This window comes from Tachyglossus aculeatus, chromosome 22 (assembly GCF_015852505.1).
Source record: "Tachyglossus aculeatus isolate mTacAcu1 chromosome 22, mTacAcu1.pri, whole genome shotgun sequence".
NCBI lineage: Eukaryota > Metazoa > Chordata > Mammalia > Monotremata > Tachyglossidae > Tachyglossus > Tachyglossus aculeatus.
The window spans coordinates 19,671,986-19,697,731 of record NC_052087.1 but is presented as its reverse complement, the minus strand read 5'-3'; the positions used below and the strand labels follow the sequence as shown (position 1 = coordinate 19,697,731).

At 46.5% G+C, this 25,746-nt stretch overlaps 1 protein-coding gene across 1 annotated transcript in view; it reads right to left on the bottom strand.

The window, feature by feature from the left end:
• The window catches only part of NAT10 (N-acetyltransferase 10), a 32,095-nt gene extending 10,776 nt beyond the window's left edge, over positions 1–21,319 (bottom strand). Inside the window, exons 1-17 of the mRNA XM_038764752.1 lie at positions 21,303–21,319; positions 15,852–15,974; positions 15,017–15,108; positions 13,815–13,986; positions 12,804–12,926; positions 11,540–11,601; positions 10,716–10,830; positions 9,275–9,382; positions 8,905–9,038; positions 7,656–7,749; positions 7,392–7,490; positions 5,307–5,443; positions 4,261–4,385; positions 2,961–3,111; positions 2,356–2,452; positions 1,448–1,564; positions 42–143 (exon numbers count right to left, since the gene is read on the bottom strand). Coding sequence (XP_038620680.1) covers positions 42–143; positions 1,448–1,564; positions 2,356–2,452; positions 2,961–3,111; positions 4,261–4,385; positions 5,307–5,443; positions 7,392–7,490; positions 7,656–7,749; positions 8,905–9,038; positions 9,275–9,382; positions 10,716–10,830; positions 11,540–11,601; positions 12,804–12,926; positions 13,815–13,986; positions 15,017–15,108; positions 15,852–15,959 — 1,836 coding nt within the window. The 5' untranslated portion in view covers positions 15,960–15,974; positions 21,303–21,319. The remainder of the gene's footprint in view (positions 1–41; positions 144–1,447; positions 1,565–2,355; positions 2,453–2,960; positions 3,112–4,260; positions 4,386–5,306; positions 5,444–7,391; positions 7,491–7,655; positions 7,750–8,904; positions 9,039–9,274; positions 9,383–10,715; positions 10,831–11,539; positions 11,602–12,803; positions 12,927–13,814; positions 13,987–15,016; positions 15,109–15,851; positions 15,975–21,302) is intronic.
• Between the last annotated feature and the right edge of the window lie 4,427 nt (positions 21,320–25,746).

Below are 25,746 nucleotides of genomic sequence, written 5' to 3'. Positions count from 1 at the left end.
GGGATTCCACCTCTCAGAATAAACAGGATGGGCCTCATTACCTGTTCTGAAACAGTCCACGGAATAAGATCGCCTGAAGCTTTCTTCCCCCGAGACAGACTGTTCATGATGGACTGACGAGAGATCTCCCCCTCCAGACACACCTATGAGGAAGAAAGCTCAGCTGAAGTATTTCTCTTTCCAAATCTGGACTGTTCACCTCAGACTATTTAAAAGGAAACAGATGGGGATGCTCTATTTCATCAGGTCAACTCCACGGAGCCGGTTCCCAAGAGGACTCCAACGTGAAAACTGAGCTATTTTTCGACGCTCCTGACCCAGAAGAACACTGATTTTTGAGTTTTAAGGAGCAGGAAGTATATTCAACCCAGTCGTTCTTACTGACAAATGCGTCCACCGGAAATAGCAACCCAGCAGATGAGCTCTAAGGAGGCTCAGTGGCATACTACAATTTATGTTACCTGACACGCTCTGGTTTGTGGCACAGAAGGAACCCTGAGCACTTTTTTTTACCGAAGCCAAGGGCTTCTCAATTAAATTTACACCCCAAGCACCAGACTAATGGGCTTGGTGTCACATAGTTATACCAAAATCCCCCCAATGGTTTCTGTCATCTCCTCACCCCCATTGGGTAGCAGGCACTCCAATAATATCAGGGGCAGTCTTCGGATTGGTGGCCCAATTGGTTTCATTGAAACGCTGCAGATCAGAGCCACTGCCCTCATGGGAACAATGTTGCAAATGGAGGAAGACTGGTTCCTGAACCAAGGTTGTTAATATAGATTACCCGGAACTACTGATGAGTAGCATTGCTACATGAATGTATTTCTATGGAACCTCAGAATGGTCCCACGATAGAGCAGCTGCATTGGGGATAGAGCACAGGCCTGGGAGACAGAAGGTCATGGGTTGTAATTCCAACTCTTCCACTTGTCTATTGTGTGACCTTGGGCAAGTTCCTTATCTTCTCTGTGCCTCAGTTACTTCAGCTGTAAAATGGGGATTGAAACAGTGAGCCCCACATAGGACAAGGGACTGTGACCAACCTGATCTGCTTGGATCCACCCCAGCGCTCAGTACAGTGCCTGGCACAAAGTAAGCACTTAACAAATGCCATAATTATTATTATTATAATAATTCTTTGGCAAAACAGTGACTGATAGATCCTCCTGGAAAACAGGCGACTTCCCTGCCAGCCCCCTCCAGCCTCTCCCACTCCACCCAGCTCATCCTCTTCATATTTTCTCTCCACATCGTAGCTTAGGCGGTTAGTGCTGTAAAGCTGAAACAGGATGTAAATACCACCCGTCGTAACTTGACATGTCCCAGGTTGAGGATTTCCTGCACTGACAGACCAACCAGGGTTACCAGTCCAGGCTGCTCTCAGCTACGTGAGCCAAATGACATCAGTGAAACAAATACTCAGGTGAGACTCGGCCTTTCTCACCTGAACAACAGCCAGGACTTCTGGCAGAGAATTCTGCGTCGGGGGAACTGGTGGTAATAGACAGAATAGATGATGAGCAGGAGCATCCGAAAGCATCTGGAGGTCATTGGGAGAATTCTGGAACAATACCAAATGGCAAGAAGTTAGGAAAATCAGGTCTCAGCGGCCTAATTACATTACTCAATTGTGACTAGCAGCTCTCGCATTGACATTCCTCCCTCCCACCCCCACCACTCCCAACTCAGGGTTCCAGCCAATATTTTGAAGTTTTATTTTTGACTGTTGCTTGGAATTTGGATCTTGCGGCTAGAAACCTCTCAGCAGTAAATGCCTGTTTCTGAAGTGGCAAAAACTGGAAAGGGCAGTCAAGCAGCTCTAAGGTGGAAATGGCACTCTCAGAATCTGATCTGACCCCTGGAACTCAACAAGGGGAGCACCTGAGTCAGGCTTGGAGAGGAGGGTTAACAGGTTGCTCAATCCTCAAGTACAGGAAAGTGCACGTATGGAGACTACCTAGTGCCAAGGGAGAAATGTGGCCTAGTGGAGAGAGCACAGGACAGGGAGTCAGGAGACCCAGGTTTCAGGCCAGTTCCGCTGCTTGCCAGCTATGCGATCTTGGGCAAGTTGCTTTGGCCTCTCTGTGCCTCAGTTTCCTCATCTGAAAAATAGGGATAAGATACCTGTTTCTCCTCTCTCAGACTGCGAGTCTCAGGTGGAAAAGCGAATGTGTCCGACTGTTTGCCCTTAATGCATGTACGTACCCCAGTGCTCAACCCAGTGGTTGGCACAAAGTTAGCACTTAGTAAATACAACTGTCATGCCAAATCATGAAAATTTTCAAACACGAAACTTTCAAAAACTTGACTCCTCAGTGCTACTATTGCTAAACCCAAGAGCTCTGCGTTTACCTTGTAATGGGAAGCCACATAGAGAGCCATCAGCCGCTGCAGAAAAACTTCCGATGCCTTGTGATAACAGAAGAGCGTGTCTCGATTCACATAGTACCTAGCTCCAGGGTTAAGGAACTAATCGAAGAACCAACAAGACCCCACCACTACCGATTCATAGCTCCTTCCATCTAAATCAACACACATTCCTCGGGTTGCCAGGGAAGCCGAAGCAGAGATGAATAAATATTTCCATCTCCAGGAGAAGTCAAGCCCTCCCACTGGACCCGATTCGGAGGTCAATATATACAGGAGGGAGTCAGATGGCCAGTGGGAGAAGGGGAAGCGGGGTGTTGAGCTGGTCACCCCAACCAATCCCAGTATCTTTTTGAATTTTTGTCATCAAAGCTGAGAGGTACAGAAGGCAATCACTAATGGGAAATCCACCCTAAGACTTCAGGAGGAAAAGAAATTTGATATGGGCAGATGAAGGGCCGACCTCCGGGGCAGAAAAACACCACGGGAAGTTCTGCTTCAATCAGCTTTCGGCAGGATTGCTGGGTCCCACCCCAACCCATCACCACCCTCACCTCACAACCCATCTCCCAGACTACACTGGAGGATACAGGTCACAGGCCTCGGGCAGAGGGCAGCCCGAGACTATCCTGGTGATATTGAGGCAGTCCAGGCACAGCAAGTCATTAAGCCATTTCTCCACAGGGTCGCCAGGGGCATAGCGGATCGACTCACGGAGGGAAACTTCGTGTAATGTTCGAGCTGTCCGGGTCCCAAGGAAGAAAAGGTTAAAAACAGTCCATCCTTTGTGATTAGGGAAACCGTTTTCCCTTGAACGCAAATACAGTTCTGTGGAAAGTTCAAAACCTTCCTGTGGCAATGGACCCCAACCTGCAAACACAAACCCTTCAGTATCTGATTCCAATCTGATGCCACATTCCCCATGGCCAAGTTTAAGCATCAGTGGCAATTCCCCTCTCACTATCCCCAACCAATGTGTTTCGGTTTCTCTCCATCCACACTCCATCCCTCGTTCCCAAAACACTGTGTTACAGGAGAAGACAGAATGACCCCAGGTAAGAAGGAAGAAAAACAGCTGGACTATGAGGATAGGAAGAGTCTGTAAAGCTAATAACCAAGGAATATGACGAGCTATGCGGTAAAGCCAGATGCTCAAGTGCCCGTTTGTGTCTACAGATTTGGGAACTGGCAGAAAACTCAGCCAAGTCCCATCACCATCTGGGTTACTGGTGGTCACTGGCGTCCTTCACACAGAGGGTATCAAAAGAGGGTTATGTGACAATGGATGGACAGGCAGACCAACCACAGGACAAGTGCATAATTTGGCAGCTTTCATAGAAAATGTCAGAAAAGTCCCATGTCGAAGCTCATGAGGTCTAGAAGTTTATCACTATTACTCCATAGTCAAGGGCAGCACCAGAAGCCAGGCCACTAGGATTGTGTGCTTTATTCTGCCACAGTTTCATCTGGAAAACATCATGGCCTAGGGAAAATAGCATGGGCCTGAGAGTCAGAGGATCTGGGTTCTAATCCCAGCTCCGCTATGTGACCTTGGGCAAGTCACTTAAAATCTCTGTGCCTCAGTTACCTCATCTGTAAAATGGAGATTAAGTTAGTGAGTCCCATGTGGGCCATGGACTGTGTACAACCCAATTAGTCTGTACCTATCCCAACACTTAGTACTGTGTCTGATACATGGCAAGCACTTAACAAATGCCACTTACAAAAAGTAGTCAAATCCTGTGTTCCCATTTAAATATAAATGAGGACATGTAGACCTAGTCCATTCTGTGTGAAACCCTGAAGCAGTTGTGAGGCTATGTGACCTAAGGCCCCATATAAATTCAAGACATTCCTCTAAGAAATGTTATATTTTAGAGTCTGGGTTACCTGACGCCAGTCTGGCTGTGGTTGTGGATTTGTTTTCTGCTGTCGTACTGATCTGGCTTTGTGCGCTCTGCTGTCGAAGCTGTTGAATCAGTTTCAGGGACAGCGACCGACCAGTGCCCTCATACCTGCAAACCAAAAAGGGCAAGAGAATGAGGCAGTCAATTCCCAAATGACGTAGGTGGGCCCATGATCATCTATCCAGCAGCACCAGCAGGGACACCTCTTGCCTCCATAAACACCCATTCTGCAAGGCTACTGTGGTCAGACCAAGAAAGTCTTATGTTCACAGGCCAGACTGGAACCTAATCATCACCTTCCATCTTTCAAAGAGGAAAAGAAAGTAAATTACTTCTGACCGGAACCGCTTTCCGTAACTCGGAAACAGCAGTAGAGGCAATAGGATTTACCAAACGGCTATTTGGTGTGCTACATTGTACCACGCATTTGAGAAGTACAGAATTAAAAATGGACACGTTTCCTGCTCATAAAAGAGCTAATACTCAAATAAGAGGGGCAAAAATAAAAATAGCCACTTTTGGCATGGGGGAATTCTTCCAAAGGTAATGCTACCTCAAAAAAGGAATGGTAAAAGCTACTTTGCCCGTGGGTGAAAAAACAAAGAACATTTCAGACTGGGGACTCCACTTGGAGAAGCTGAAATTCATCCAGGATGCCAGATGACTAAAACTTTTCTTTCTTATCCTACCCTCCTAGCAGCTTGTCTAAAAACCATCTACCGTCTGTTCCCCTTCCATCCCCTCCAACCCAACTCTCAGGGGACGAACCCTCGATCATGCCAGGACAAGGAAACCAAGTCCCTGAGCAAGAACCATGATCATCGAAAGAATGGGAGGGTAAACATTTTATTTTCACAGCGACTAGACGGACAATATGCCTGCAGAGGAAAGTTTAGAACACAAAAGCTGAAAGAGTAAATGGCTTTACCATCCGGTTTCACTCTGCTTCTATTCATGACTATCTGACTCTCTCAGTTCCACACCTGAACAGTTTGGGCCCTCCAATCGGTGGCTTCCTTAGCCTCTTACCCATTGATCGTTGAAGCCATGAACACCAGATATGGCCCTAACAGGTTTTTCACCAGTGGGAGGGGGATGGCTGCAGCTTCATCAATCACAACCAGCTCAGCCTGACCCAATTTCACCGCATCTGCCGGGTGAATATACTGCAGGGAAAGAAGAGGGAAGAAAAGGGGATATTAACTCCACCATCCTCAGAGCTGAGGCTCATACTGGGAACAATATATACTTCATTGGTTCCTCTTTCAACTCTCCCCATTTGAACATCTCCTCTCCCCGGCATCTCCATCCTCCTTTCTCCAGTGCCTGTATGTGCCTCCTGGCTCTGGCATTGGTGGAGAAATGTGACATTACAAAAAAATTTAAGCCAAAGCACCTGCTCATCTTGCTAGCCCGTGAAAGCCAATTGCTGAAGGGAGCACAACAGAATGATCCCTAGATGACAGGACCTGCCCTCTGTACAGAATTTATGGGAGGAAAATTCAAACAAGATTTGCCATAAAAGGCCCATCTCTATCAGCTGGTTTCTACACATTCCCTTTCCCTGGGACTTGGCAGTGAGGCAGTCTCAAACCTAGGCTTTCTATCTGAAACTCCAGACTGGCATGATAACGAATCAACAGAAATACTACAAGGATCTTTCACTACAAAATCCTAAAGAAAGAAGAACTGACTCAATGTGGTTTTCCTCCTATGGTTTGTATTTTTGTAATAATAACAATAATAATAATAATGATGGTATTTGTAAGCGCTACATGCCAACCACTGTTCTAAGTGCTGAGATGGATATGGGATGCGCAGGTTGGACAGTTCCAGTCCCACATGGGCTCACAGTTTAATAGAGAGAGGATTTAATCCCCTTTTTATAGATGAGGAAACTGAGGCCCAGCAAAGTTGAGTCGCCCAAGGTCACACAGCAGACAAATGGTGGGACTGGGATTTGAACCCAGGTGCTCTGACTCCCAGGCTTGTGCTCTTCCAGTAGGCCCCGCTCAGCCATAAAAGCATCCTTGGCACCGAGTTCCCTCATTACTCCTTTTCCTGTGCCATCTCCTGAACAATGACCACCGCCTCATCCACCTTTACCAACTTCCTCCAGCTTCATTCATCTTCCCCGGAAAGATGGGGAGAAAAATGACAAAGAAATACTGAAATGTGAGGAAGGCAAAAAAAAATAAAATTTTAACTTGGCCCCTTGCCTATCAATTTTTTCCCCCTAAAGGCTGGGTCTTCATCTCACACAACTAAGGATCCATACTAAAGTTCTAAAACTAATAAAGGAATTCTGGGCATTTGAAAAAAAAAAAACCTGTCACCTGTCTAGCTACCGCATGTAAGCATATTCTAGACTGTGAGCCCACTGTTGGGTAGGGACCGTCTCTATATGTTGCCAACTTGTACTTCCCAAGCGCTTAGTACAGTGCCCTGCACACAATAAGCACTCAATAAATATGATTGAATGAATTCAAAGTTCATGGACACTTGACCAGGAGAGTTTGCCCAGCAGACAGGGACATTTCCTACCGCTTGGAATTTCCCAAAGAGATACAGCAAGGTACAGTCCCATGATAATGTCTCTGCCTGTGTTCTAACCACAGGCTTAACAGGGACCTTTGGCTTTAAAAGAGCCGAACCAAAGCCTCGGCCACATGAAGAACCCATGGACTTTTTAAAGTTTTAGAAAAACACTGTTTAAAACAGGAAATACTGGGACAGTTGTTTAAATGGAGGAGATTCACATTACACTTTTTCAGAGGCTGAAATGCTCTGCAACAGGAGCAGACACACCAACCCAAGACTCACAGGAACTGAAAGGGAGATTAGAACTAGAGTCAGAACAATAAAAGTATTTGTAACTGCCAGTCAAGCCAATAATTCAACAGTGAACGAGATCATAACTTTTCAGGTTGACTTGCATTTCCAAGACAGTTTTTTTTAGTAACTGCCAAAAATCTGGAATGAGTTTAACTTAAGATAACACTTAAATGCATTCGATTATCAAGAACATAGTTTCAACATAAAACGAGACTGCTTCAGATTACTTCCAGGCAGCAATATTGACATCTGACCCTAGAGAAGGTCTTAAAATATTACCTGTATGGTCTGTCTGTGCTCCCTGAACACATTCACTCTGATCACAGCCTTGTTAAACTCAGGATTCAGTGACTGTATTATCTCATAGTCCAAATGTTCCTGAGGGATAAGATGGGGGCAATATTGACATGAATTCAAGACGTAAGCAAACACCCGGAGCACATTAAATAATTGAGCCCTTGCTACCCTTTAGCTACATGAATCATTTCACGAAACCCAGAGTAATGGCGGATCAGTATACATTTTCCAGATTGCTTTTCTTACCTGATACTGCAGGGCATCAAACCCTTTAAAAACAAATTCAAACAGGGTGTGGAGGTTATCTGGACTTGGAGAGGTAACGAAGATGTTGGAGTACCTGTGGAACAATATACAACCATCTTAAAAATGCTAGTATCGGTGGCTTCCCCACTTAGGGTTTGCAGAAATTCCCAATTGCAGTATTGAACTAATATCCCTAAAATCATACTCAGTGGGTCAAGGAGCAGCAGTATGGCCTAGTGGAAAGAGCACGGGCCTTGGAGTCAAAAGACCTGGGTTCTAATCCCAGCTTTGCCACATCTGCTGTTTGACCATGAGCCCAAGTTACCTCATCTTGAAACTGGGGATTAAGGCTGTGAGTCCCATAGGAGACATGGACTGTGCCTGACCTGATTAGCTTGTATCTACCCCAGGGTTTAATACACAGTCTGGCACATAGTAGGCACTTAACAATTACCATTAAAAAAAGAGAGAGAGAGGAAGGATTTGGTTTACATTCTGGGGCATCCCTAGGCCCAAGTTGTAGAGTTAGCTGTAAGTCACTTAATGGCTGCTGAGATTCTTCATTCCCGACACATCGGCATCTACAGATCAGGAGGGCAAAGCCCTGGTAGGGGTGCTGGAAAGGTTAGTTTTTCAGAACAGAGTTCACTCACTATCTTTAGATTTCTAACTACTTTAGCACCTATGGCATGGACTACTCCTGGTAGAAAACCCTGAGACATCAGCCAGAACCAAGTGTCATGGTCGGGTTAGGATACTCAATTTGCACAGCCAGCATGGCTCTGGAAATCCCAGAATTTAGCTGGCACCTCGGCATGCAGGGCACCTAGAAATAGCCCAAGTATTCCCAGTGACTCTGGTCCCAAACTGGAAAGCCCCAGGCCTGAGTCCTGCCACTCTCAGTGATGAGGCCAAGGGAGAATGCCAACAGGACCCGGGGCCCCACAGTGGCATTTTCAGATCCATAATAGTACTGGTGACGGCAGAACCAGAATTTACTTTTCAGGGTTTTTTGTTTGAAAATGAATACATTTACACTGCTCCTCTGAGGCAAAAAATAAAAAAATAAAAAAATCAGCATTTCCATTTTACAGATAAGGAGACCAAGGTCAAAAAAGGCCACATAGTGAGACTGGAGCTGTGCTGGACATAGAGTGGTAATGTCTACTGGGTGGCTCTGACACTAAGGGATGAAATTAAATCCCAGGGTTGGACAGCCAGAAGGAAAACAGAACTACACCACACTTACCCAAAAGCTACTGCCCCAGCAATGGCCAATCCCAAAGCGGCTGATTTTCCTCGGCCTCGGGCAGCTGTAAGCGCCACGGTGCTCCTCAGTGTCTTCTCCGAGATCGCTTCAATAAATTTCAGTACGGCTTTGGCCTGGGAGATGGGAGGGAGTAAGACACGGCAGCCCCACCTCGTCATTCAGTGTGGGAACATCGCCTCCCTAGAAAAAGTTCTAGCCTATTTGTTAGAATTCGCCCTCCACCTCTCCACAATGGCTTTCATTTCCCGGCATATTTCCCGAACGGTGCGCGTGGACAAGCCAGTGACCTGCTCTCCCATGATCACAACGATGTGCTGCAAAGCCACTTCCATTTGAACCCCACGCCTACCTGGTCCAACGTCTTACAGCTGTCCACCAGCACCCCCACCGGCTGAGTGTCCTGCAAGCTCTCCTTCAACTCTCTCAACTCCATCTCGGAAGGAGTGAGGCTGTCATCCTGCCAGCGAGAAAAGAGAGGGCTTGTCAGTGCCGTTCGAGGCCCCAAGAGATGGGGCAATCCCAGCCCACTCCTTCACTTTCTCTAAATACAGTGCCCTGGAGTCCTGAGGATGAGGCGGGGGATGAAGTTTCAAGCCCATGGAATGCTAGCATGCACGAGAGAGGGGGCGATTATGTCTCAAAAACCCAGCCTGATGGAAACATGGCGAAAAGCAAAAGAGTCAGACGGCACTTCTCTGGGGGGCCTAAAATTCACAGAGTAAGTTTCCGGTCCTTTCTCTTCATTCACCGCCAGCCTCAGGATGCAGTTTCCCAGGGTTTTTTTTTTTTTTTACTGTTAACAAGAATGACTCATCCCCCCACCCCCAAACACCCATCCCCCCTCTGACTGCAGTCATTAGCTTGAGGAACATGGCCACTAGGAACAGGGTGCGGTCTGAATCCGAGCCCTGAAATTGACCTGCCGCCCTTTTGACACTCTCCATTTCGCTAATGGGAAAAAGTCCCAGATTCCAGAGGTCCATCTCAGTTATTTCTTACATCAACAAAACAATTCACTTTGGCCCAAGAAGCAGCTCTTTCCTAAAGACACTCCCTCATTCTGTCCAGTTAACTGAATATACCTTGCCCCTTACTATGCTGGAGTATAACTGAACAACCCCACAACACCCCCTCCCCATTAAGAAAACGTGTAGTCCTCCTGACAGGGGACAAGTACCCAGGCCCAGGAGACAGGCTACAGTTTGGATGTAAAACTCTGCTTGGGGCAGAGGGGGATTAGAACCCAGTCACTAATTAGGACAAGAGCAATGTTGGGCTGCGGGTGAGGCAGGCTGACTGGATAATCCATTCAGGACCCCTGCACACACTTAACTGAGCATGGTAGATGAGGCGATCAGCTCTCCCCTAAGCGTGACCAACCCAATTCCTCCCTTCAACAGTGGAGGCTCAATAATGCACCAGGGGCAACACCACCAATGGCAGCTGTTCCTAGCTTCATTGCCTGTGCCAAGAAGGCACAGACAACTTGAAAAAATAATGCCCACACACATCTAAATCAGGGGCCTGAACTAGATTCCAGGGACTGGGTAATGTCTAGGAACCCTCCTACTTTCACCCAATAACCTGACAGTCAGCAAAATCATGTTTTACCAACTTCCATTTTTCACTTGATCCTCTTCCCCCAAACCAGTTACACAACTTTATGAATATCATCCAGGACCCCAGGCAGGCCCTGGTGAGCGAGGTCCCCGGTCAATCGCAGCTCAGCAGACGGTGACTCCCCAACTCTACCGCCCCCACCCCCCCACCTCCTCCTAGCCCCCACTGACCGGAGTTTGCGGAGGAAGAGCCTTAATGTTTGCGGTGTGACTGGAGATGGGCAGGATGTTGAGCTGGTCATCAATTACTATGCAGTTCTTGCAAGATGCCAAAGACAGAATAAACCTAAACAAAGATAAAAAGGCAATTACAGACCCCTGATAGTAAGCGGTCCCTCTTCACTTGGCTAGGATAGATGCAGAACTGTTTTCTCTTCAACCTGCAGTCAGCACTCCCGCCCCATTGGGCCCTGGCTATGCAGAACTTGAACCCTGAACGTCATTTAATCACATGCTGCCTTATTAACATTTCCTGGGCTTACACCTTAGCTAACACAAACCCTCAAAGTGTGGATCTCAGTTTCAAATTCAGCCCAAGGTCAGTTGTATGACATTCTGACATCTATCCAAAACACTTTCTACCCTTCTATCTCTTACCAAGGGTATGGAAAAACCTGGGCAGGGGAAAGAAAAATGAAGAAGCTAAAAACCCTCCTCAAGTAAAACAACGAAACCCCACAAAGAGTAAGGAACATGTCAGGATGGCTTTGGATTAAAATCCACATCTGCAACAACTGGAACAACTCATGAAATATATTTTGCATTACCCGTTTTTCTCAGGGCATACTGCAGCAGTATTTTCCTGAAAAACTACAGATAATAGGCACACCTTATTTCACAAACAATTTTGTAATTAGCCACACAGCTAATTCTAATAATTTACTTATTAGAAGGCTTCAGCATCTTCCTCATTAGATTTGAGACTTAAGCTTAAGTAGGTCCAGGAAAAAAACCCTGTTAGAAACCCAATATGACAAAGTTTTCAAAAGGTCCACCTCTCATTAAATCTTCCCACCACATCCTGGTGTGCCTCAGTTCTGTAGCGCGAATGCACATCCTAGAACAGAAAGCAAAAATCTATGAATAACATTTCAAGGCATGGGACTGAGGCTACTTTGTAAGCTTCAGGAGGTCAGGGATCATACCTGCTAATTCTAGCATATTCTCCCAAGTGCCTAGTACAGTGTCCTGCACATTGTTGGCACTCAACAGATACTACTGGTTGACTGAAGTCCTTTATAAATCACTGAAAAATTTCTGCAATGCCCTGTGGTGCAGAAGTGTATGCTCACATGTATACACTGCATGCACGCATGCATACTTGCACTTAAGGACTATTTGCAATCCCATCTCTGAATTAGTCCAGGTGCCTCAATCGATGTGAGGGCCAAGCATTAAGTATTCAATTGGACCTCCTGAATAATTTCCTAATTTGCTTCTTTAAACACACCCACTCAGAAGACATTACAAAAAATGTGCTTTAAATTAAACGGCATTAAAAAAACATCAAAAAATAGACTTCTGACCCTCACTGCTCTGCCTTCTCAGCCTCTCTTCACCTCTGCAGCAGCACAAATAACCAGCATTTGCAGGCTTGCGTCCCTAGGTGCTCTCAGGTCCCCTCACCAAGGCCGAGAGAACTGCCTTCCCTCCCCTCCGCCCCATCAAGGAGATTCTATTCTGGCCTGCTTTCCACCGCCCCAGAGAATCGGGGGCCTCACAGAACCTCAGGAAACCTAGTGGCCGTGTAGCCATTGCTCTGAACATTGAATCACAAGAGAAATGCTGTTCCGCTAGCCACAGCTCCCTACTGACTTTATTTTGTGTACTGCCCATTTGTCGTCTCTTGCACTACCTTAATGTTTGCGCCTCATTGCTCTCAATGTGTCTCCAGCCCTCCGCTCCCGCCAACCAAGCCACCACCAATACTCACACACTGTGAGCCCCTTGAGAGACAGTGTACATGTCTAATTTCCACCCGCATACTGTTACATACTCCCAGCACGCAGCAGCACTTAAAACAACAATATTACTACTATTAAGTGGACAATTCCTTTAGAGGACTGCTCATTCTTCAGAGATTTCTGACTCCTCAAAGGTGAGAGGTTCTAGTACAGCAGGGGTTTCTTTGTTGTCTGCCCAAGCTGGGGCACTGAATTCACAGGAATAATAGTAACCAGCCCAAATGCTTAAAAATCCAAGACGAGGCTGAAACACACACACAAACATGTGATGATTATGCCGCAACTGGATACTTACCATGGTCATCGTGTACAACTGCTTGAGTGAATTCACGGTACGCAGGAGGATCACCACTGCCCCGCCCCCTTCCACCGTCTCAACGGTTCTAGCCAGCAGGTTTGGAGTCAAAGCTTCAAAATCCTACAAGATGAAAGAAAACTCAACTGGCCTCTTGCAGAGAAAAGGAGATGCTGACAGCACCAGGCACTTGCCTGCCTACCTGCCGAATAGCACAGTGGGGAATTCCCCATCGGGGAACACAGTGAGTACGGCTGGGCCCGCTCAGAGTGTGTTTGTTCCAGACCAGGTCTTGGCTCAGGACGGACTCTAAGGCCATTTTACAGAGAACAGGGTGAGAGCAAGGCAGCCTTTAGCCCAGGGGTGGGTGGGGGAACCTTTAAGGTCAGCTCTCACACCAGTCCGAGCAGGGCTACAGGGACCACAGCAGGAGAGAAATGCTGACAGCATCCCCAGCTGTGGGAATGAGCCCCAAGCTGGCTCAGAGCCAAGGCAGGCGGAAGCAGAGTTTCATCCCCTCCCCCCACGACCACCATCCCAAGTCCATGACACCCAAGAGAAGCACACCAGGAGAAGCTGCCTATTTATAAATAACAAAAGAATGAATATGGCTGAATGATGCCCTGAGTATCGAGCCTCAACAATCCAAAACCAGAAGACCAGGGAAAGCCAGAACCCAGGAATTTCTGCCAGTACCTGCCAAGGGATGGGTCAAGGAACCCAACGTAAAGATGCATGTTTTATTCCAGGAAACATCAGTCCCCAGAAAAACAATTTTGTGGGGGTGGCAAGAGACTCTGAAAGGGCAAAATGCATTTCCAGGTGCGTATGCCAGGAGACATGACATTCCTTCAGGTAACCTCAGCAATGGAGGGTGGAGGGAAAACGGGAGAGCATGCTGCTGGCTGGAAAGCACTTGCCCCTGGTCCCCAGCTGAATCAGACACTCTCTAAAGAATCAAGATCCATTCAGTAAAACATTTAGCAAGAGAAACCAGAGACAGATTGGTACCTGAAGGACACACATGCCAAAAGTGTTGCCCAGGATTTTATGGGTTTCGTTATAGTAGCAGTATCGAATGTTCGTTGCTGCGATAAAGAGCTCAAATGGGTCATCTTGTTTAACATTCAGAGTTCCGCTTTTTATCTTCTTTTGTAACTGCCTCATTCTTTTCTTTCGGTGGCTGCAACAAACCAGGAGACGCCCCCACCAACCAGAAAAATTAATTACTCGAGCCAAAAAGAGCTTCCGAATTTCAGCTCAAACAATGTGCAGATGAAAAGGAACAAGTGAACAAAATAGTTCCCTCTAAGTTTCTTATTTTCTGTCTTATTTCTATTTACCCAAAGCAACCATCCAGATTTCTAGAGCCAAAATTCCCACAAGGGTTACAAACACCCGACATGAGATACGCATGCGCAAAATTGAGACAAATTAGACATTAAGGAAGGACACGCAAATGGTGATTAGATAAGCGACTTTCCACGTGGCTGGCCCAAAAAGATTGCTCAGCTTTATAATGGGTATAAAATAAACTTCCCACCTGAGTCCATATCTTAGTTACAATCTTCAGAATGAGAATCAGGAGCCTGAAGGACAACGATCCGGGCCGTGGGTCTTATTTTCAGATTTGATTAACATTCTGATGTGCCTAGGGGCTGATTTCTTTTTCAGAACTATCTAATCTTTCTAGCCATGACTGGGTGGATTACTGTGGCATGAATCTGAAATGCATGTTTATTCGCTTGGTTGATTTAACTATTTTTTGTACTCTCCCCCAGTGCCCTGTTCAGTGCTCGGCACACAGTAGGCATGCAATTGATACCAATGATTGATCGGTCCTTTAGGAAATTTTCACTTAAACAGGTGAGACATTCCAGGAGCCGGCTGACTCTTGTTCGCCCACTTCCAAAATGTCTGTCCTTCGCCATCAGCCTGTAATCAACCTGGATCGCCATGACAAGCCTCTGATGAGCTGATTCAGGGAACTGGAGCCCCAGCACTTAGCTCTTACATTATAAGGCCCATGTGGGACAGGGATTGGGTCTGACATCATTATTATTTTGAATCTACCCCAGTGCTTAACACATAGTAGGTACTAAATGAACCGCAATTATTATGTCCATTATTATTCAGGCAGAGAGGGAAATGCAATGTAAAGGCCAAAGAGCTGGGACGGACAGCTGGAAAGGGATCTCTCTGCAGTCAGGTACCTGCTAAATCCCAGTTCCTTCTTATAACACCACAGAACCGAGGGTCTGGCCTTCACCGTTGCTTTAGACAACATATGATGCAGGATAACCACCTGCCAAAAGAAGGAAGAGTGAAAGCCCATCCATCCATCCACCTGACCACCTTCTCACCCTCATTTGAGAATGTAGAGGGCAACCAGTTCTTCAGCCCACCCGAAGGCCCAGAAGTACAGGTCTACTGAGCAGGTAGATTCTAAGCAGCCTCCAGGAGGCACGCCAGCAGGGTTGGCTACCCAAAGGGTATTCAGTCAGAAGCCTGTTCGGTACAGAAAGTGGCACCGTTCCCAGAGGGAAGAGTGGGTGGAGCAGCAGCAGAACAGCCCATCCAATGACATCATGCAGGACCACCCGCAACCCTGGAAGTCTCACCCCCACGAATGCTCTGCCACTAGTCTGGCAACTCCAAGATCTATTAAACCTACTAGGTGGATTTGGTCTCACCCTGGAGAACCGCATACGTTCATGGAGCACTTATGGATGTTTTAAGGGCGGCAGTCTTGTTTAGCACCTTCTCCGCACGGGTCATAAAAACAGATTCATGTTTGGTGAGCTCGTTGTGGGCAGGGAATGTGTCTGTTGTTGTACTGTACTATTCCAAGCATTTAGTGCAGTGTTTTGCACACAGCAAGTGCTCAATAAACACAACTGAATGAATGGTGCCGACCTCACAGGAAGTACTTAATACATACTATTACTACTATTACAACAGCTCCAGACAAATGCTGTGGGTAACCTTGTGACATCTTCTTACTTCAGAAGTCCACACAGGCTCAAGGAGGAGACTCTTTGCTCCTACCTGATCTTTTCCGTGGTCTCCCACAAGGACAAAGAGAGTCCTCTGTCTCTCTGCCACTCCATTCTCAATGAGGATTCGGATGCGGTTATCCACCTTTTTCCTCTGCATTTTGAAGGGAGATACCTAGTGGGGAAACAAGGATGGAGAGCATGACCTTATACACATGACCTAACAAGGCGGCAGCAGCACCCAACCCAATCTGAGACAAAAGGGATGGTAATGTCAGGAAAGGAGTCCCACCCAGCTCAGTCACTGGCTGGCACATGTCACGGCCAGGGCCCGTGTCTGTTACTCCAGGTGGCACCAGGACCACCGCCCCGCCCCACCCCCGACAAAAAACATGGTAGGAATTCCCAAAAGGGCAAAAGAGCAAACTGAGTCCAAAACATATGGTTTTCTGCAGGTAAGTGCAGGAATAGAGGAGTGGTGGAGGGAAGTTAACAGAATGGCTTCCTGTTCTCCACAGCAATAAAGGTCCCAAACTTGCCAGTAACATTTATATTTATTTATTTATAAAGTTTATATTTGATTTTTAGCTCTTGTACAAAAAAATTATCAGTGGTATTTATTAAGCAGTAAAGTATTTAGTAAGCATTTAGAACCTTGAATCTAGTATTCAGTGCTAAGCATTTAGTAAAGTATTTACTGAGCAGTGCAGAACACTGTACTAAGTAGTTTGTTCATTCATTCAATTGCATTTATTGAGTGCTTACTGTGTGCAAAGCACTGTACTAAGCGCTTGGAAAGTACAATTCAGCAATAATTCAGTAAAGTGGTTGGAAGAATACACTACAAGCAAAAAACAGTTCCATCTTTGATTTGTTTCCCGGAGATTAAATTAGATACATCCTGGCCAATACTTCACCCTGGATTCAGACTAATCATATTCAACTACAGATCCATATGGTAATTTTTTAAAAATGGTATTTGTTCAGTGCTATGTGCCAGACACTGTTCTAAGCACTGAAGTATATACAAGTCATCAGATTGGACCCAATCCATGTCCCACATGGGGTTCACAGTCTTAATCCCTGTTTTACAGATGAGCTAACTGAGGCACAGATAAGTGACATGACTTGTCCAAGGTCACACAGTAGAGAAGTGGTGGAGCTGGGATTAGAACCCAGGTCCTTCTGATTCGAGGCCTGTGATCTAACCATTAGACCTTCTGCTTCTCTGTCATTAACACATTTGGCTATAAGCTATAATGCTGTGATAATGATGATGATGGTATTTGTTAGCACTTACTACGTGCCAAGCACTGTTCTAAGCACTGGGGTAGAACAAGGTAATCAGACTGTCCCAAATGGGGCTCCAGTCTTTATTCCCCTTTTACAGACGAGGTAACTGAAGCACAGAGAAGTTAACTGAATTGTCCAAAGTCACACAGCTGACAAGTGGCAGAGCCAGGATTAGAACCCTCACCTTCTGACTCCCAAGCCCTTGCTCTTTCCACCAGGCCATGCTGCTTCTAGTTTGTGGTTGGCAAACAAACTACTTGAGAGCAGGGAATTTCTCTTTTGTTTCACCCGTACACTCCCAAACACTAAGTGCGGTGCTTTTACACAAAAGTGTTTAATAAACACTACAGATTTTTGAGTACAAAAAGCGAGCAGTAAAAAGACTGGGAAAGTTTCATTCCCCACTATAAAAGCATAATAGACATGCCTAGCCTGTGAAATGTTAAGCGCTTAGTACAGTGCTCTGCACACAGTAAGCGCTCAATAAATACGATTGAATGAATATGCTGCAAAAAGAAAACAAGTCCCAAGATCTGGTCACAGTCTATTAAAAAATCTTTGTTTCAATGTATGGTGCAGGCGTTTAGTACAGAATTTAGCACGCTGTTAGCGCTCAATTCATTCATTCATTCAATCATATTTATTGAGCGCTTACTGTGTGCAGAGCACTGTACTATGTGCTTGGGAAGTACAAGTTGGCAACATATAGAGACGGTCCCTACCAAACAGTGGGCTCACAGTCTAGAAGGGGGAGACAAAGAACAAAACATATTAGCAGAGTAAAATAAATAGAATAAATATGTACAAGTAAAATAAATAGAGCAATAAATACGTACAAACATATATACATATATACAGGTGCTGTGGGGAAGGGAAGGAGGTAAGGTGGGGGGGGATGGAGAGGGGGAGGAGGAGGAGAGGAAGGATGGGGCTCAGTCTGGGAAGGCCTCCTGGAGGAGGTGAGCTCTCAGTAGGGCCTTGAAGGGAGGAAGAGAGCTAGCTTGGCAGATGTGGGGAGGGAGGGCATTCCAGGCCAGAGGGAGGACGTGGGCCGGGGGTCGACAGCGGGACAGGAGAGAACGAGGTACGGTGAGATTAGCAGCAGAGGAGCGGAGGGTGCAGGCTGGGCTGTAGAAGGAGAGAAGGGAGGTGAGGTAGGAGGGGGCGAGGTGATGGACAGCCTTGAAGCCGAGGGTGAGGAGTTTCTGCCTGATGCGTAGGTTGATTGGTAGCCACTGGAGATTTTTGAGGAGGGGAGTAACATGCCTGGGGCGTTTCTCGACAAAGACAATCCGGGCAGCGGCGTGAAGTATGGATTGAAGTGGGGAGTATGGATTGAAGTCAATAAATACGACTGTATGAATACCACCCACAATAAAATCCAGGAAATAGAGGCAGTGAGTTTCAGAAGCTTGTCCCAAGACCTGTCATTAGCAAAGAAGCAGCATGATTTAGTGGAAAGAGGCCGGGTTTAGGAGTCAGAGGTCATGGGTTCTAATCCCGGCTCCACCACTTGTCAGATGTGTGACTTTGGGCAAGTCACTTAACTTCTCTGGGCCTCAGTGACCTCATCTGTAAAATGGGGATTAAGACTGTGAGCACCACGTGGAATAAGCTGATCACCATATGTCTATCCCAGCGCTTAGAACAGTGCTTGGCACATAGTAAGCACTTAACAAATATCATGATTATTATTATTCCAACAAATTGGTCAAGGGATTCCCTCCCCGTGGTGGTCCATTACACCCTATGCCATCAGTACTGTTATGGTCGGTGTTCCTGGTGATCTTGGGAGAGTCCTGGCTCGCCCTGGAGGCCCGGGGCTGATGGCTAGTCTCCAAGAGGGGTGGCCAGTCCTGGCCCAACGTGAGGAGCCTTCTCTAGCCAGGCGACGAGCCACGGCAACCCGTGGCCCTGAGGGCCGGCCGGGCTGCCACCCACACCACCATGGCTCGTGCTTGCTGCTTGCCTTCCCTCTCCTCCCACAGGCCTGCCCCGACTAAGCCCTCATGTCCTCTTTCATTCAATCATTCACTCATTCTATCGTATTTATTGAGCGCTTACCGTGTACAGAGCACTGTACTAAGCGCTTGGGAAGTACAAGTCAGCAACACATAGAGACGGTCCCTACCCAACAGCAGGCTCACAGTCTAGATGGGAGGAGACAGACAACAAAACACTTAAGGGATCATATTTGTTGAGAGCTTACTGTGTGCACAGCGCTGTAGTAAGCACTTGGAAAGTCCAATTCAGCCACAAAGAGAGACAATTTCTGCCCACAACCGGCTCACAGCCTAGAAGGGGGGGGGAGACAGACAACAAAACAAGTAAACAGACATCCATAGCATCAATATAGATATAATTAGGGATATATATATCATAGAGAAGCAGCGTGGCTCAGTGGAAAGAGCCCCCCCCCCCCGCCCCTTCTAGACTGTGAGCCCACTGCTGGGTAGGGGACTGTCTCTATATGTTGCCAACTTGTACTTCCCAAGCGCTTAGTACAGTGCTCTGCACACAGTAAGCGCTCAATAAATACGATTGATTGTGGGTCGGAGGTCATGTATTCAAATCCCGGCTCCCCCAACTGTCAGCTGTGTGGCTTTGGGCAAGTCACTTCACTTCTCTGGGCCTCAGTTACCTCATCTGTAAAATGGGGATTGAGACTGTGAGCCCCACGTGGGACAACCTGATCACCTTGTAACATCCCCAGCGCTTAGAACGGTGCTTTGCACATAGTAAGCGCTTCATAAATGCCATCATTATTATTATTATTATACGACTGAAAGGATAGTAACTCCGGCATATGTTAAGCACCTACTTAGAGAAGCAGCGTGGCTCAGTGGAAAGAGCCCCCCCGCCCCCTTCTAGACTGTGAGCCCACTGTTGGGTAGGGACCGTCTCTGTATGTTGCCAACTTGGACTTCCCAAGCGCTTAGTACAGCGCTCTGCACACAGTAAGCGCTCAATAAATACGATTGATTGATTGTGGGTCGGAGGTAATGGGTTCAAATCCCGGCTCTGCCAACTGTCAGCTGTGTGGCTTTGGGCAAGTCACTTCACTTCTCTGGGCCTGTTACCTCATCTGTAAAATGGGGATTGAGACTGTGAGCCCCACGTGGGACAACCTTGATTACCTTGTACCCCCACCCCCAGGGCTTAGAAAAGTGCCTTGGCACATAGTAAACGCTTAACAAATACCAACATTATCCCCTTCCTTCCTCTCCCCCTCGTCCCCTTCTCCATCCCCCCATCTTACCTCCTTCCCTTCCCCACAGCACCTGTATATATGTTTGTACATATTTATTACTGTACTTATTTATTTTACTTGTACGTATCTATTCTATTTATTTTATTTTGCTAGTATATTTGGTTTTGTTCTCTGTCTCCCCCTTTTAGACTGTGAGCCCACTGATGGGTAGGGAGACTGTCTCTATACGTTGCCAACTTGTACTTCCCAAGCGCTTAGTACAGTGCTCTGCACACAGTAAGCGCTCAATAAATACGATTGATTGATTGATTGGTTAGTTCCCTTCTTTTCTCCCCTCCACTCTGCCCCATGGCACTTATGTACAGAGCCAGAGTCTACTTATATTAACGGCTGTTTCCTCTCTCCCCGCAGACTCGTTGTGGTCAGAGAACGTGTCCATGTACTGGGCCTACGCGGTCCAGTGTGCTTTCCCAAGCGCTTAGTACAGTGCTCTTGCACCCAATGAGCGCTCAATACATACGACTGACGGAGGGTTAGTAACCGGTATCTGTTAAGCGCCTACTTGGAGAAGCAGCGTGGCTCAGTGGAAAGAGCCCGAGCTTGGGGGTCGGAGGTCATGGGTTCAAATCCCGGCTCCGCCAACTGTGAGACTTTGGGCAAGTCACTTCACTTCTCTGGGCCTCGGTTACCTCACCTTTTAGACTGTGAGCCCACTATCGGGTAGGGACTGTCTCTATGTGATGCCAATTTGTACTTCCCAAGCGCTTAGTACAGTGCTCTGCACATAGTAAGCGCTCAATAAATACGATTGATTGATTGATCTGTAAAATGGGGATTGAGACTGTGAACCTGATCACTCTGTAATCTCCACAGCGCTTAATAAATGCCATTATTATCGTTATTTTAGGGGGTGCCCGGCCCCGACTAGGCGCTGAGGCACGGTGAGGGAAAGAGGGAGGGACGGTTGAGGCGGCGGTCCCGCGCGCCGCGTGACCTTACCTGCCGGCGCGAGCGCGGAGAGCGCGCGGACAAGGCCCTCACCGCGCAGGCGCGCTTCCGTCCGCCCGGCCGGCCGGCGGCGGGCGGGGCCGCGGCACGTGGACGCGGCGCCGAGCGCGCGGAAGGCCCCCGGCCGGCGGGCGCGGGCTGGCTCCCGTACTGCCTGAAACCGGAGAGGCCGCGCGGCCGGGGAGGGGGCGGGGCTCGAGGCGTGACGTCACCGAGGGGGAGGAGTCCGGAACAGGGCCGCCCGCTGGGCTCCGAGGCCCACGTGGGCAGGACGCCAGTGGCGTGCTGACCCGCTCTGAGGAGGCTCTCGATTGTCCTGGCGTTGTGGATTCATTCATTCAATCCTATTTATTGAGCGCTTACTGTGTACTAAGCGCTTGGGAAGTACAAGTTGGCAACATATATATTAATATATAGATTAAGCATATATAGATAGATAGCATATATAGATATATAGCATATAAGCATATATCTAGATGAAGCAGCGTGGCTCAGTGGAAAGAGCCCGGGCTTTGGAGTCAGAGGTCGTGGGTTCAAATCCCGGCTCCGCCACTTGTCAGCTGTGTGACCTTGGGCAAGTCACTTCACTTCTCTGGGCCTCAGTTCCCTCATCTGTAAAGTGGGGATTAAGACTGGGAGCCCCCCGTGGGACAGCCTGCTCACCTTGTAACCTCCCCAGCGCTTAGAACAGTGCTTTGCACATAGCACTTAACAAATACCATCATTATTACATCACCCCATTCCTCAAAAACCTCCAGTGGTTGCCTATCCACCTCGGTATAAAAAAAAACCTCATCATTGGTTTTAAAGCTCCCCATCACCTGGCCCCCTGCCACCTCACCTCCCTTCTCTCCTTCTAACGTTCTAACCTCTAACCTAGTGACCTTGGGCAAGTCACTTAACTTCTCTGGGCCTCAGTTCCCTCATCTGGAAAAAGGAGGATTAAGACTGTGAGCCCCACATGGGACAACCTTGATCACCTTGTATTCCTCCCAGTGCTTAGAACAGTGCTTGGCACATAGTAAGCACTTAACAAATGCCATCATTATTATGTCACCCCATTTCTCAAAAATCTCCAGTGGTTGCCTATCCACCCCGGTTTAAAAAAACAACAACTCCTCACCATTGGTTTTAAAGCTCTCCATCACCTGGCCCCCTGCTACCTCACCTCCCTTCTCTCCTTCTAACCTTCTAACCTCTAACCTAGTGACCTTGGGCAAGTCACTTAACTTCTCTGGGCCTCAGTTCCCTCATCTGTAAAAAGGGGGATTTAAGACTGTGAGCCCCACATGGGACAACCTTGATCACCTTGTATTCCTCCTAGCACTTAGAACAGTGCTTGGCACATAGTAAGCACTTAACAAATACCATCATTATTATGTCACCCCATTCCTCAAAAATCTCTAGTCGTTGCCTATCCACCTCGGTATAAAAAAACCAAAACTCCTCACCATTGGTTTTAAAGCTCTCCATCACCTGGCCCCCTCCTACCTCACCTCCCTTCTCTCCTTCTAACCCTGGGCAACCTTCTAACCTCTAACCTAGTGACCTTGGGCAAGTCACTTAACTTCTCTGGGCCTCAGTTCCTTCATCTGCAAAAAGGGGGATTAAGACTGTGAGCCCCACATGGGACAACCTTGATCACCTTGTATTCCTCCCAGCGCTTAGAACAGTGCTTGGCACATAATAAGCGCTTAACAAATACCAACATTATTATAATATAGAGATGGTCCCTACCCAACAACGGGCTCACAGTCAAGAAATAGAGCACGGGTCTGGGGGGCAGAAGGTCACGGGTTCTAGAGAAGCAGCAAGGCTTAGTGGTAAGAGCCCGGGCTTGGGAGTCAGAGGGTGTGGGTTCTAATTCCGGCTCCGCCTTTTGTCTGCTGTGTGACCTGGGGCAAATCACTTCACTTCTCTGTCCCTCAGTTACCTCATTTGGAAAATAGGGATAAAGACTGTTAGCTCCATGTGGGACAACCCGATTACCTTGTATCTCCCCCTCTGCTTAGAACAGTGCTTGACACGTAGTAACCGCTTAACAAATGCCATTATTATTATTAACCCATCTCCGCCACTTGTCTGTTGGGTGACCTTCAGCAAGTCACTTCATTTCTCTGTGCCTGTTACCTCATCTGGAAAATAGGGATAAAGACTGTTAGCTCCACGTGGGACAACCCGATTACCTTGCATCTCCCCCTCTGCTTAGTAACCACTTAACAAATGCCATTGTTATTAACCCGGCTCCACCACTTGTCTGTTGGGTGACCTTGAGCAAGTCACTTAATTTATCTGTGCCTCAGTAACCTCATCTGTAAAATGGGGATTAAGATTGTGAGCCCCACGTGGTACAACCTGATTACCTTGTATCTACCCCAGCGCTTAGAACAGTGCTTGGGACATAGTAAGCACTTTACAAATACCAGTATTATTATTAAGCACTTAATACCATAATTATTACTCTTCCAAGCACTTAGTACAGTGCTGCGCACTTACTAAGTGCTCAATAACCCCAATCGATAGGACAGCGAGCCACAAACTTCTACCGACCACCCTGGCAGCAATGGAGACTTGAAAAAGGTGCTTCCATCGTCTATTCTTGATCACAGCAAAGTGGAAAACATTAAAGGTATTTATTGAGCGTTTACTGTACTCAGAACACTCTACTATGCGCCTGGAGAGCGCATTAGCCTTCTCTACAGTGATGGATTTGTGGTGAATTTTTACACTGAAAGATTAGGACAATCTTAACATTAATCTCCATTAAAAGAATATTATATTTTACTTTTATAAAACTAAATCTTTTATGGGAATGCTTTCTGAAACTGAGAATTGGAAGAACCTATCTTTCTGCTCCCAAAATTATTGTGCCAGCCCAATCACCGTTCCCATTCTTATAGGATGGCTTAAAGTGGTCTGTGGCAGTTTCCAATCTTTTCTACTGCTATCAAAACCCAGTCAGTCACTCAATAAATCCAGGGTGTCTCAACCAAAACCACTCATCTGGGAAAATTAACACCATCGGGGAAAGCAAGAGTACATGTTTCTGCACTGTTCTTCCCCATTCTCAATACCCAATTTTTTGACATCTAATTTGAAAATCTGCACTACACTCCTGTACCCCTGAAGAAAACAGATAATACAGGAGTAAGGGAGTAAGGAGTATAGCAGTAAGAAATGGCAATTCTTATGTATTAGGACCATTTTCTCTTTTATATCAACTCAGTAGGCATAGAAACAGTGGATAAAAGGTATAAAATGGCCTTGAAACATAAATCTGGAATTTTTTATCATGCATACTACTTGAGGTTTCATACAGTTCTACTTTAAATCAGTCCAAAGGTTTTTTAATCACCAGAGTTCAGAATTTGACATTATTCTAGAATTAAGGGGAATTTACACAGGTATTGACTGTGCAGAGGACACAAAACAGAAAAGAAAGCATGTTGGGAATGACAATCATTTAAAGAAGTGTATTTCCCCATGCCCAATCATTTTCAGCCTTCCCTGCTAGAACAGTCTCGTTATAAACTATATGGCCAGTAGTAATCGTACAGATCTCCTGGTAGGTGCAGAGTTCATTTCTGTAGGGAGGGCTGAGTATTTTAAACAAACTTCATCCACCTGGAACAAAGAAAGTGCTTAGCAAACACCATAATAAGTATTAATTTAGAGCACATGCTCCCTTAACATTTTTTTAATAGACTCGGGGAATGGAGAAACTCGAATAGAGCAATGCAACAGTTACACCTATTGTCAAGTTAGTGATGAATTACGAGAATTTCAAAGCCATAAACAAGACTTGAAGAAAACTGGGTGAAGGGATTGGGGTTCAAAATACCCAGCAATTAACTCCCAATTTTCCCAGGGGGTGGGAGACAATTGCCAGACACCTAAAACTCTATGGCCTATGGTCACTTTCCACATTCCTTGCTTTACTTTTGGAACACTAATTTTAATGGGGGGTTTCATATATTTGGCTTTTTCTAAGCAGATTGAAACAGAAGAGGTCTTCTGTTATCCTTAATGGGCCCTTTGAGGCTCCATATCCAAAATCTTGACCAGGGAAAGGAATAATAGTGATTGTGCTGCTATTTGTTAAGCGCTTACTATGTGCCAAGCACAAGATAATCAGATCCCGCATGGGGAAGTAGGAGGGCAAGTAAGACGATTCTCTTGATTGAAATTGAAGTCTCTTGCAACACCATGACATATACTGGGAAAATAAACAAGGTTCAGCAGCTAATGGTAGTAAAAATACTTTATGGACCTTGGTCTTTAATATCAAGTTACAATTAATAGAAAAATCCTTCAAGTTTCCCAGGAAATCCATGATCCTGGGGATCAACGTGCTCTAACTTTAATAACCAACCTCACTCAACCCCAAAGCTAAACAAATTTAGATACTCGAAGATCCATTAGAATAATGGATATG